Genomic DNA, 13668 nt, shown 5'->3' on the forward strand with positions numbered 1-13668 from the left:
TTCAAACAGTAAGGAAACACTTAATCGATTAACTAAATCAGTAATTTAAGAAATTTACCCTTTTAAATCGATACGATAAAAACGAACAACAGCCATGGCAGGGAGCATACCTCGTATATTCATGCATTTGAATATACGACTGTGGGACACCAGCCAAGCCATGCCACGTAATCTAGAAAGCATTTGAGTAGCAGAGCATTCACATCCACACAACCAATAAGAAGAACAGACGTGTTCCCTCCCCCTTCCTTCTTCAGTATCACATATAATTTTCGTTGCTCGATCATTGCTGGCAAAGAGCATTAGCAGTCCAGTCCGTCTAGAAACTGGAGTAAAAATCCGGGTTTTACAGTTATGGATCTTGCTTGCAAGGTGGCTTGTGCTCGGCCGCCTCCGCCGGGTTCAGGCTGGCGTCACTCTGGTCCATCTCGGTCATCGAGTAATAAGCAACAGATTTCAGCGGCACTCAGAATCTCAAATCTTGCTTCATCTTCTTCTAGCACTGGCTTGCGGCAGAGAGCGGCGTCTGCTCCGTTGACGACTACGGCGACAAAGGGGGCTGACAATTCCAATGGTAGCTTACCGATACAGAACGGTGGATTGTCGGGGAAATCCAGTAGCGCCATGGAGCAGCTTGATATTGAAAGGGGTGTTTGTATTCCGTTCCGGAAGTACTCTCCTGAGATTGTATGTCCTCATTTCTTTATCTGTTTCAAAATAAGAATGTCGTGTGGAGTTTTATGAATGATCTCTCCTTTCGGTTCCCAGATTGAATTCTGATATGGTTGGCTCCGATATATCTGTTAATTAGGTCAGGAATACAGTTTTGGAATCTAGAGGGGCTATTCTGTCTCTGGTGGCTCGAGGGGTGGAGATAGTTTGGAACTTGGGGCTCTATTGGTCTGGCCTTACGTACGACTTCTTTGTAGGACGGGATGAAGAAGTGGTGCCTTACCGAGCCAGACAGCTTAGGAATCTCTTGTGTGATTTGGGGCCTTCCTTCATCAAAGCTGGGCAGGTTATTAATGTTTGCTTTGGTTCCATCCCTCTGTTGTCTAACTTCTCTCTCATGCTTCTGAAAAATTAATTGTTGATTGTGTGTTTTCCATCCTTTTTAATAGGTTCTGGCCAACAGACCGGATATTATTAGGGAAGATTACATGAATGAACTCTGCATTCTTCAAGATGACGTTCCTCCTTTCCCTAATCAGGTAAAATTATATTCTTATTCAGAGCAAATCATCTATGTTTCAGAGACGGAACGCTTTCTGATATTTATCTGCCCGCGGTCGTTGATGCCATAAAACAAATGTGTCTCAGAAACATTTGAGCAAATTTCTTTCTGGAGATGCAATCTGATTTTATCATTTATGTCTTGTTTTTCCATCATGCAACTTGAAGTGAGAATTTGGGTTTCCATCTGGGTCAATTCAATTTTAAGATGGGGTGGTTTATTTAGGGTTAAGAAACATCAACCAAGCTCAATACCAGGTTTAGGACATGGGTAACATAAGTCAGTATGGACTTTGATTATATGTATGTTTCTGTATTTTGAAAATAAATCTTTTTTGGAAGAATAGGAACATCAAAGAGGTTGGCAGTTGCGCTAGTGCAGAAGCCTTGTATTGAACCAAAGGAAGTGCAAGTTCAAATGATACTAATATCTCCCTTTTAAAAAATTTTCATTCCCATATATGGTGTATGAAATACTCCACATAGGCAAAGTTTTGACAAGACTTAATTGAAGAGAAATAAAACAGAAAAGGGGAAACCACACTTATACTTATATGCATCTATACAAGTAAAGCACCTAGGAATGTGAAAATTTAAGAACACCATCTTGGACATCTTTTTATTGCACAAATACATGAACCGGGGAATCTGCAAGGAGGTGTCTGCTTTTAGGATATTTTGGATTTGCTTCCCTAGCATCTCATATCATCTGAAGACTTCTAAGTTCCTCTTTAGGGAAACATCTCCATTTCATCAACTATTTTTTTTTGCAACTAACTGTGTTCTTATAATTTTGGCAGAATGAAAGCTTTACTTTGGGCAGTGAATTTGTTTGATGCTTTTATAGGTTGCCTTTGCCATTATTGAAGAGCAATTGGGCCAGCCTTTAGAAGCAGTATTCAGCAAAATTTCATCACAAACAATAGCAGCTGCAAGTTTGGGTCAAGTTTACCGTGCTACTCTACGTAAAACAGGGGAGGATGTTGCCATTAAGGTTGAGTGTATAATATATGGTGGTAACCTTCTTTCTTCTTTTCCTTTCTATCTTTTCTGCAATCATTTTCATTAAATACAAAAACTTATGCCTTTATATAGTCTCCATTTATTCAACATCTTAATTCTTGAGACAACAGTCTTTCCAAGATAACATTGTCATAATCCATACCTAGCTGAAGCTTACTGCTTTTACATGTGTGGAGGCACCATAAAACTGTAAAGCTTTCCATTTATCTGCAGTAGGAATAATGCCTAGTAAATCTGACACTATGAAAGAATCAAACTAGTTATGCATAAGGGACTTCAGTCTTGGTTAACCATGGCAATCTTAAAACACTTTCTTCCTGAAGGTGCCAGCTAGTCTGCTCCTAAAGTCTCTAGCTGGTTGTAGTGGAGACCTTGTATCAAGCCTTGCCTTCACTTGGGTTGGAGGGCCTAGGGGTTTTGGGGGGAGGGCTACCCTTGTTGTGTAGCTCATTACCGAAAAAAAAACTTGCTTCCCAAGCAACGAGACCCCTTCATTGGCTCATTTTGGTTATCACACTGTTTTGTGTCCTAGATGAGAACATTTAAGCTAAGCTGCATGCAATGCAGAGTTGTTTCCTGTATACTGTAGATAACAGAAATATTAAGGAACCTAAGAGTAGCTTTAATAGGTGATAAAATCTGAGAAAGTAGACTAAGGTTGTTTGCTCATGTGTGGGGAAGACTATCTACAGCACTAATGAGAAGTGATCTGTTACAAGTAGAAGGGTCTAAAAGAGCTAGGGCAGGCCAAAGAGGACATGCCATTGGGTTGAAGTGGTTGTAAATGATTTAAGGACTCATTGTTTAACAAAGGGCATGGCACTGAATGGAGCAAAATGGTAGAGCAGGAATCATATAGCTGATTCCATATAGTTGGGCCCAAGGTTTTAAAAGCTGACCCAGAAACAGAACTGCTTTGCAGTGGTCGCCGGCAAGTTGCGGTTGAAAGAATCTAAATTTTGATGGTAGCTGTGTGGGCAATCAGGGACTATCAGGCATTGATGGAGTAATAAGGGATGAGAGAGGAATTATACTCTCATTGTACCCAGATCCAATTGGGCAAGCTGATGTACTCAGATCAGAATTTTTGGCAACAGTTTATGGGTAGAGGTGTAAATCAGGCCGGGCCGCGGCCCGGCATGGCACGACAGCCCATAGGTCATGTCAGGCCCGACACGATGGTCCGTGCCGTGCTGAGCCTGGGGTTTGAAGTCCATCGGCCGGCATGATCAAGCGGGCCGTGCCGCCCGCGACTTGCGTGGTGACACGGCCCAGCCCATGACCCAGCCCGGCATGGCCCAACACGACCCATATATACTATATATATATATTATATTTATTTATATATATACATAATATTTATATATTTTATATATTTATATATATAATATATAATATATTATATAAATTATAATTATATAATAATATATAGTATATAGTATATTAATAAAATAAACAGAAATTTCAATTTTATTATACTAATTTATTTAATTATTGTATATATAAGCAATTGTATACATCAAAATTCATATAAAATTAAAAATTTAATTTTATTTTTTAAATAAATAGGCAAAAATAGCTTTGGCCCGGTCCATGGCCCGACTTGGGCCAAGGCTTGGCCCATGGGCCAGCCCGGCCCGCGGCATCGCACGGGCCCCCGCGGGCTTGGGCCGTGGGCCATGCCGGGCCAACCCCCAAAATTTTCACCGGGGAGGCGGCACGGCCCGTGATGGCCCGCGGGCCAGCATGGCACAGCTTGCACTTTGCACGGGCTGCCTGCTTTACACCTCTATTTCTGGGGTGGAGAAAGCAAAACAATTGGGTATTGAAAGACTGATTATTGAAGGGGACTTCAGAACAATTATGACTTGGCCGAAAAAGGTAGAAGGAATAACTTGGAATTTAAGGAATGATTATAGAAAGTTCAAATGGCTATCTAAAGAAATGATGGTTCAAGTCAATTGGGTTTGAAGATCTACAAACTGTTTGGTAGATGGGCTAGCTAAGCATGGGGTTCAGAAACAGTCTATGTATTCAGCTCACTTGTAATTTTCTGGGTTAAATATGTCCTCTTGAGTCTGTTATATCTTTTCACAACTTCTCGTTGTATTTTTATCTAATTTTAATGAAATTTGACCACCAGTTTCCAGGTCAAATGGATCAACCTGTTACAATATTAAATATTAAAATATAAAATTGACCACAACTTCTTGTTGCTGATCGAGTCGATGTTTTTTTTGGAAAATTCCAGGCTAGGTGGAAAACGGAACTGCTGAGGTGACAATATTAAATATAAAATTGACCTGGAAACCGGTTCCCAGGCTAGGTGGAAACTTCTAGGTTGAATGGATCAACCCGTTACAATATTAAATATTAAAATATAAAATTGACCTGGAAACTGGTTCCCAGGTTGAATGTTTCAGCTGTTCAACCGTCCGGGTCAGAAGTTTGCTGATTGAGTCAATGTTTTTTCGGAAAATTCCGGGCTAGGTGGAAAACGGAATGGCTAGGTGACCGTTTCATGGGTCAAACTGTTTGACTGCGTAGATCAATGATGTTTTGAAAACCATGGTTGGGACAAGGCTTAGTTCAGTTGGGTTTAGTAGCTTCAACCTGTATATAGTGTCAACAATAGTTATTTTCTTGTGCATTGATATTCAAACTAGGAATTATATTAGATATCAATCATATGGGTATTATTGCCAGTTACATGTGAACTGGAATTCCCTCCTGAATATAACATGGTTTATGTTCACTGGAATACTATTACAAGGTTGACCTCTATATGGTTGTTTCTAGAACATTGGAACTGATATCTAGAAGGCCTTTAAGCTATATAAGCCTGTATAATTAGGTCTGATGGTACTTGCATTTAGGAACATGCATGCTGAAGTGGGAATAGGAGATATAGTGGCTGACTGAGATGGTCCAGTAATACCAGTGTCACCTTCCAACTAGGTCAAAACAACTTTGACTGCAGCTAAAGCATCTAGAGAAGTGGATCTAGTTGTTGAAGAAGGTGGAGCATCTGTAGTAATGACCAGGTTGGCATTTCCCTTCTTATTTTTGAGCCTTGCTGGAATAAGGTGAAGATGTAGCCTCCAACAAGTGTTCCTAGTGTGCTTCAGCTTCTTATAGTAATTACATAACACCTCCCTCTTCTCTTCATTCTTCATATTCTTCTCCTTATTACCGCCAAGCTTAGGCTTTACAGCAACTAAGGTTGATTCCATGGGTGGAATCTGTAACATAACCTTCCTCCAACTTTTCTCACTGTGTAGGGAATAAGCCTGAGATAAAGTGAGTCTGTCTCTAGCAAATAGTTGCTTCTTACAATGTCATATTTCTAAATTTAGTCCAACAAGAAACTCAAATGTCCTATTTGTCTTAACCAACTTCCTATATGTTGTTGCATCCTTTTTCCTTTCTCACTCAATTGTCTCCAAATGATCAATTTCATGCCATAATGATTTCAAGGTAGAGGAGTAAAGAAATACTGGTTTCTCCTCCTGCTTAATATTATTCACTTGATTCTTCAACTCATAATCTCTAGCAACATTAAGAGGTTGAGAGTAAGACTCCTTCAGTAGAAATCTGCTGAATTAAAAAAAAAATGAAAGAAAAAAGTATTTTCTTGAAGAGAGAAGGAAGAGAGAAGAAGAAGAGAAGAAGAAATCTTGTAAAGAAAGAGAGCCAATGATCTGGCCGCCCTCTTCACTTAATATTTATTATTAGAAATATAAGAGGAGTACAAAGACTACTATGCCATTATAGGGAAAAGGCATATAAAAGACTCAAATAAATAATAAAATTTGGACTCTCACCACTGCTGTGGTCCCCACTTCCTATCTAACAATTAACATAAAACAGCTACTCTTAAAATAACACAAAACTGACTAATCTTCAACAAGAGTAAGTCTTCTTCATGTTCTCCCAAATCACCTTAGCAATTTTCATCCATAGTTTTTTTTTTTTTTGATCAATAACAAAAGATTTCATTAAATTGTATTAAGTATACAAAGGGAAGAGATAACCTCTCTTATCTCACCAACAAGAAACAAACAGAGTAAAAACATTATAGTTGAGCCCAAAACAAACTAACAAAGTACCCATTAGATAATTCCTACCGATATGTGGCTGCATAGAATTACATAGCCAAGTCATTACCAAATAGTTTTCTTGAACCCATTTGGCATGAGATGCATCCTTCCTTGGCTGGTTTCCTTGTGTCTCTAGTCACATATCCTAGTTTTCCCCTTCCTCCACTGGCCATCATGGCCGATCGAGACCATTCCAAATAATTCGTGCCATCAAGTTTAACAGTAGTGATCTGAAAATAGTTGTTTGACACATTTTTAGCCCCCATAGATCCTTCCCCATGTGATTTCATTTCATTCCCTACCATCTTCATGCTAAACACAACACTAAAGGTTCAAATTCCTAAAGGGAAAAGACCTAGAAACACACCTTACAAGGCTAAAAAAATTCTGTACAGTCACCAAACACCTGCAACAGTCCTCCAATAACTCTAAGAATCACAAAAAGGACTAAAAAGAAAGGACTGATCACTCTCCAGTGAAAAACCCTTAAATCAGCCCTGGAGAAAGATAATTTCTATCAGCCGTTCCCTCCAGTTAGTTCTAAAGAACTCCTGTAAGCTGTCGATTTGCAGAGAGATTAATTTTCTACCCAGAAAACATTGCGCGCCACTTCTAATTGAAGGTTTAACCCCTAAACCTTGAATCGTCTTGAATTCTCTGATTCTTCTTGGTCACCAGGCAATCTCCAAGACCACAAACACCTTGGGCAACAACTGCCAATTGGACTCTCCAATAACCTCCAAGAATCAGGCAACAACTGCTGAAAACTCCGGCCCTAGAAAGATCTCCTGTAGTTGGCTAGATCAAGTCCACATGAGACCCCTACTCAAACTTAGACCTAGTGTTTTAAAAGTGCAAGGCGCAAAAAAGTGCAAGGGGCAATTTGCACTTGGGGTGCAAGGCGAGGCATGTGCCTTTTCGAAGCAAGGCATAAAATACAAAAAATGCCAAAAAGATTCAAAAAGCCAAAAAATTCAAATGAAAATGCAAAAAAAAAACATAATATTGATAAAAATATAAGCTTAAATTAAAAAAAATATTATTTAAAACTTAAATGTATAAACATAACATGTAAGATGTATTCAAATGAAAATTTAAAAACAAAAGCAAACATATAAAACATTTTCAAGCATGTAAAACTCACAATTTCTTTTTTCCTCAATTGCATTACTTCAAATAGCTAATGTGAGGTAAAACATCTTGCATTCTTGATTCTACGAGCCACCTTTGGACCAAGCCCCTTGAGGCAAGCCCAAACAAGTCCATGTTAGGGTCTTAAATTCTTAATCTTTACACAAAAAAATGATTTTATAATTTTAATTACCTTTTAAGAAGATACTTTACTAGGATGAATGAACGAACAAAATTACCAAATAGGGGGTTTAAGATCCTGTCAGGGACTTGTTTGCGCTTGCCTCGAGGGGCTTGGTTTGTGGTCCAACCTGGTCCAGCCGCTAGGTTCGAAAAAGAACAAAAAGTGCAAAAAATAAAAAAGGCGCATGCCTAGGCTGAAGTGCACACACCAGGCACACTAGGCGCATGCCTTTTGAAAGTGCTGCACCTAGGGCCTAGGTGAGGCACATACCTTAAAATGCACCTCACCTGAGTGCCTAGGTGTGCCTTAGGCAGACCTTTAGATCACTGCTTAGACCTCAGGTTCCAGCAAGAAAAATAAAAGAAAAGAAGAAAAAGAGAGCAAAAGAAAGGGAGAAGAGAGAACTCAGAGAAGTGAAGAAACAAGGTGCGGATTTCTTATGTTCTGCCGCCCCATTCACTGCTATTTATACGAGTAAAAATAAACCAATGTACAATGACCATAATACCTGCGCGGCCTAAAGAATAAAAGAAAAACAGCAATAACAGTAGTAAAAAGCCACAAAAAACAATATGGGACCACTAAAAATTAATTCTGATCTGCTGTATCTCTACAGTAATAAATGATTTAAGCACTACTAATTTAACAATGGATATGACATTAAACAGAACGAAATGGCAAAACAGGATTCATGTAGCTGACCCCATATAGTTCGGATAAGGCTTGGTAGATGATGATGATTGTTTTATTTGTTTTTTTGTTCAACAAGAGAACAGTTGTTTTATTTCTTTTTATAAGGATATCAGTTCAAGTTACTCCTATTCTTTATATGTAGGCAGAGTTGTTTTTTATCTTTTGGTTTATGGGATTTAAAAACTTAGATTTTACAAGGATTCAAAAATAAAATTTTGATATTTCTATATCTCATGTTTATTTATAGGTCCAAAGGCCTGAGATAGAACCTATAATCTACCGAGATCTTTTCCTATTTCGTACTCTTGCGTCATTCTTGAATGGCATCAGTCTGCAGAAGCTGGGGTGCAATGCAGAGCTTATTGTTGATGAGTTCGGTGAGAAGCTTTTGGAGGAACTCGATTATACTCTGGTAATTCATAAACTTTTCAGTCTCTTGGAGTAACAGTAGTACAGTATTGTAGGAGAAGCTATTCATAATAGAAACTAAAGGATAGGACTGCTGCTGGATACATGTGTAAGGGCTACAGCTTTGGCTTGTTGTCCATGTATGCATTACATGCATGCCACTTATTAAGTATATATTCCTAATAACATGCTGATGAAAATGGTTCCATTGTTATTTTAATCACCTGATAGTATATTGTTTCTATTGTTAACCAGGAGGCTCGAAATATTGAGGATTTCATAGAGAACTTCAAAGATGATCTTACTGTCAAGATTCCTCGGGTTTATAAAAGTCTTTCAGGTCCACGTGTTATAGTAATGGAATGGATTGATGGTATTCGGTGTACTAACCCCCAGGTGAGTATGCCAATATAGGTTATGCCATCTTTCTGTGTGTGTGTGTGTGTTTTCTTTTCTTTTTCATTCCATATCTTCTTAATCAATGTGATCTGATATTTCTCCTTATGTATTGGACTTGACTTATATCTATGGATTACTAATTTACCTTTTTTTTTGTGTTTTCTTGGGTAATATAGGCTATTAAGGAAGCAGGCATTGATATAGATGGGTTTTTGACAGTTGGGGTTAGTGCTGCTTTACGCCAGTTGCTAGAGTTTGGGTTGTTTCATGGAGATCCACATCCTGGAAATATCTTTGCCATGCGTGATGGTCGTATTGCATATGTTGACTTTGGTAATGTTGCTGTTCTCAGTCAGGTAAATATACGGTTCAAAGATGGCCAAGATGCACACAGTAGATGAGGATCCCTCTTTTTTCCTCTGTTGAATATAGTGATAGATACTTGCATGTATACAACTGTGTTTATATTATTTATAAAAAAACTATGTTTATATTTATTTATTAAAACATATAGAGAAGTGCAAAAGCTTTTGCTTGATGCATAATTGGTTTTATGGTATCCATTTCGCTAGCACAAATATGCAGTGAAGACAGACAGTATCACACAACGTATTATGCTGTGCCAAAGGAGTACCAGATGGCATGCTTAAGTGTAGCTGTTATGAGGAAATGCTGGATTTATATATGGAGGATAGCTTTGTTTTATTATTTTTTATTTTTTATAAGATAAAGAATAATATTTCATTAATAATAAAAAAAAGCCCCTGCACAACAAGAGGCTGTGCAATGGGAGAGTACAAAAATGACTCTCTGAACTTTATATGATCATTACCAAAAACGGTTTTCATAAACAAAAAGGGACTTATAGTCTGTTCATATAGATTCTTTGTGTAGCACTAGGTCCACTACCCATGAATATAATTTCCCTACCATCTTTGAATACACTGATTCAGCTAGACCGTTCTTTTGAAACACTCTGTTGTTCCTTTCTTGCAAAATCATCCAAAAGAATGCTGCTGGAACTGTGTTCCATATAACTTTTCCTCTTTTGCTTAAACCTTCCAATCTCCATCCGTTTAAGAAGTCCTCAATGGATGCAGGAAAACACCCTTTGGTGGCAAATATCTTTATAACTATGAACCAATTAGTGTAAGCAAACACACTGAATAAAGATGTGATCAACCGACTTCCCATGCTCTTCACACAACTCACTATCTGCTCTATCCACTACCATCCCCCTTTTCAACAGGTTGTCCCTAGTTAATTTTATTTTTGAAGATAGGATTGCTATGAAATAAGGGGGGATCAACTGATTTGGTGTCCAAAGTTTAGAAGGCTTCTTCTAGATAGAGAGGTGGAGGAATGTTTGCACCTGCTGGAGAAATTAGAGGAAATGAAGTTATCGCGTCAAACAGGGATGAACTGTGGTGGAAGGAGTGTTCAAATGGGAAGTTCTCTGTCAAATCCTTTTACATGGCAATTGCTAAGGATGATTCAGATCAAGCTTAGATAGATGGTGTTTGGGGAAACCTAATCCCTCCAAGGTTTGAGGCTTTTGCATGGCTTGTGCCAATGGACAGTATTCTGACAGTGGATCATCTGAAGTCCAGAGGTTTTTGCATGGCCAATATGTTTTTTCTCTGCAAAGAACAGGAGGAAACTGTTACACATCTTTTTATTCATTATAAGGCTGGTGGCTTCTTGTGGAGTTTCTTCACCTCATTGTTTGGTGTTAGAGCTAGCCGAATAAGGGCAGATTAGTCATTTTATTTCTGTTAAGTTATGTGCTTATGTGGCAGTTTTAATAGAGACTTCCTGTCCCATACTTAAGTGGGGGGGGGGGGCAGTTTAGTCTTTGTACAACTAATTAGAGGCTAATTCATATTAGGGTTGACTGATAGGGTTTAAGCTATCAGATTCGACTGTACCTTTTCTTCTTTTTTTTCCTTTGGTTCGAACTGCTGAAGCCACTGAGATAACATGGTATCAGAGCAGGATGTTGCTCTTTAAATCTCTGCATGTGATTGCTGCTCCTTTCTGTTCGTGACTTCTTTTTCTTCTCTCTGGACTGCAAATGGAGAACACAGACTTGACCTAGGTGTGAGAACACTTCGGCCTCTCTTTCTCTGCTCAAAACTTGATTGCCTTTCAAGAGAATAACTCCAGAAATAAGTGGATGGTCGACTGAAGCTCTCCATCAAGGTTGGTTATCATTTTTTTTTGTGTTTTTGGTGTTTATGGGTTGGAAAACCCTAAAAAATCTGCTCGGACTGATCAGAACTTAAAGAAGTAGGTTATTTGTAGCCTTGGTTCTTGGCAAAAGGCCCAAGAACAGGCTGTGTATACAGTGACTGAATGGTGTAAGGGTTACTGTAGTGGTTGTAGCTGATGTCTTTGGACTGGTAGTGACCTTTAAAAAAAAAGGGTCAGACAGACCTGTACCATGTGGGATAGAGATGGTTGTGTGGTGATGCTTTTGATGCTCACCCTTTATTGAGCAGCCTCAAGAGGGCTTGTATGTGGTTAGTAAAATGCTGAATTACTGTAGTGGTGATTTATGGCTCTGTGTAATAAGTAGTGGTGTGAGCAAGAACAAAAGTTATATTTTTTGGGCTGGAAGGAATGGCCGAATTGCCTACATCAATTTTCTGGCTTGTTGGTGTTGTCTGAATGTTGGTTTACCTTTTGTTCTTAATCTGAATGGTAGTTTGTGCACAGTGGTGACTGATTGTGACTTGTTGTGAACCTATCACTGCTTAGTGTTGCCTTGGCTGCTGTAGTATTTGGTTGGTGACCGAGAGTTCAGCATTAGAGATAGCAGTGGGGGAGACATAATGGCAGCAACGGGAGGTGGTTCTAGTGATCAGAAACCGAGTGTGATGATCCCCTCCGATTATTTGGGTGTGCAGATGACCTCTATTAAACTTAATGGTGAGAATTGTGTGCCATGGGCCAAGTCAGTGGAAGTTTTCCTCAAGGTAAAGAGGAAAGTGAAACACGTGAAGGAAGATAAATCATCAGCTGACTCTCCAGGGTTTGATGAGTGGGAACAGGAAGATGCCCAAATCATGACATGGTTATGGAATAGTATGGAACCCAAAATAAGTGCCAACTTTATGTTCTTAGATACAACTAAGGACATATGGGAACATGCCAAGAAGCTTTATTCTGGGCAGGATAATACTACAAGGGTATATCAGCTCTATCAGGAGTATTTCGATTTGCAGCAAGGGAATAAAACCCTAGAAGAGTACTATGCCAGTATGAAGAACCTCAGAAATGAACTCAATGTCTATCATCCCCTCACTCCAGATGTTAAGGTTCAGCAACAACAGAGGGAACAACTACATGTCACTAGGTTCTTAGTGGGGTTGAAATCAGAATATGAACCAATTAGGGCGCAAATATTGAGAGGCTCTACACTTCCTACACTTGAGGAAGTTTTTGCACGGCTTAGTAGGATTTCTTTGGGATCTACAGAGAAATCTCACATAGTCTGACAGATCAGCATTTTTGATAGCCAGAGGAGGTGGACGTGGTACTAGAGGGGGAGGACATGCCTCCTGAGGAGGTCATGGTGGTTCCGTATTTGGCCGTGGTGGTGGTCATGACTTAGGGGGAGGTTGTGGTAAGGGAAAAAGCAACTCTATAGGGAAGTGTACCCATTGTGGCAGGGGCGGGCATTTGGTGAATTTCTGTATGATCTCCATGGCCCTCATTCTACATGGGCTAATCATGCAGTAGCTGGTGGGGTTGATGTCAGTGATAACCAATAGGCAGATCTAACACCTTCCACATTTACATCTGTTTCCGGGAAGGAGATGGTGAGTGTACCGTGCGGTGAGTATGAGAGGTTCTTCCAGGCTACTTCACACCATACTACAACCACCCTTGCCCGCTCAGGTATAACTTGTTTGGCATCCAAACCCTCTCCCTAGATTATTGACTCTGGAGCCTCTGATCACATGACCGGGACTCCAGTTGTGTTCTCTTCCCTCTTTGAAACTTCCACATCTCAAACTGGTACCCTTGCCAACGGTTCCTCTTTTCCCATCTATGGTGTTGGTAATGTTGACACGGCTTCTCTTTCTTTATCATCTGTTCTATATGTCCCTAAGTTTTCATTCAATCTTATGTTTGTTAGTAAATTAACCAAGACTCTTAATTGCTCTATTACATTTTTACCTTCCTTTTGTGTTTTTCTGGATTTCAAGACGGGGAAGAAGATTGGTGGGGGGCTTGAGGCTGGTGGATTTTATTACCTTGATGGTGGTGGATCGTCAGTTGCACTTTAGACTTCACTCACTCCTCTACAGTGGCATTGTCGACTGGGACATCCATCTCTCAAGGCACTCAAGATACTGGTTCCGTCTTTGAGTCATTTGTTGTTTTTACGATGTGAGTCGTGTCAGTATGGGAAACATCATCGGGTTCCCTTCAATCCTAGAGTTGATAGTCGTATGTTGAGTCCTTTTGCTTTGGTTCATTCAGATGTTT

The 13668-nt window shown here is 39.4% G+C and overlaps 1 protein-coding gene across 2 annotated transcripts in view; it reads left to right on the top strand.

Annotated features, from left to right (window-relative positions):
* Positions 1 to 207: 207 nt before the first annotated feature.
* Positions 208 to 13668, top strand: part of ACDO1 (Protein kinase superfamily protein) — a 35333-nt gene continuing 21872 nt past the window's right edge. Inside the window, exons 1-7 of one of the 2 annotated variants that reach the window (XM_088965819.1) lie at positions 208 to 687; positions 812 to 1018; positions 1122 to 1211; positions 2081 to 2227; positions 8612 to 8776; positions 9028 to 9168; positions 9348 to 9527. In XM_088965819.1, the coding sequence (XP_088821945.1) occupies positions 355 to 687; positions 812 to 1018; positions 1122 to 1211; positions 2081 to 2227; positions 8612 to 8776; positions 9028 to 9168; positions 9348 to 9527 (1263 nt within the window). In that variant the 5' untranslated portion in view covers positions 208 to 354. The remainder of the gene's footprint in view (positions 688 to 811; positions 1019 to 1121; positions 1212 to 2080; positions 2228 to 8611; positions 8777 to 9027; positions 9169 to 9347; positions 9528 to 13668) is intronic. The other variant, XM_088965820.1, reaches the window with a different exon arrangement.

Source organism: Nelumbo lutea, chromosome 1, assembly GCF_056320005.1.
Source record: "Nelumbo lutea isolate HS-2025 chromosome 1, American lotus-T2T, whole genome shotgun sequence".
Classification (NCBI taxonomy): domain Eukaryota; kingdom Viridiplantae; phylum Streptophyta; class Magnoliopsida; order Proteales; family Nelumbonaceae; genus Nelumbo; species Nelumbo lutea.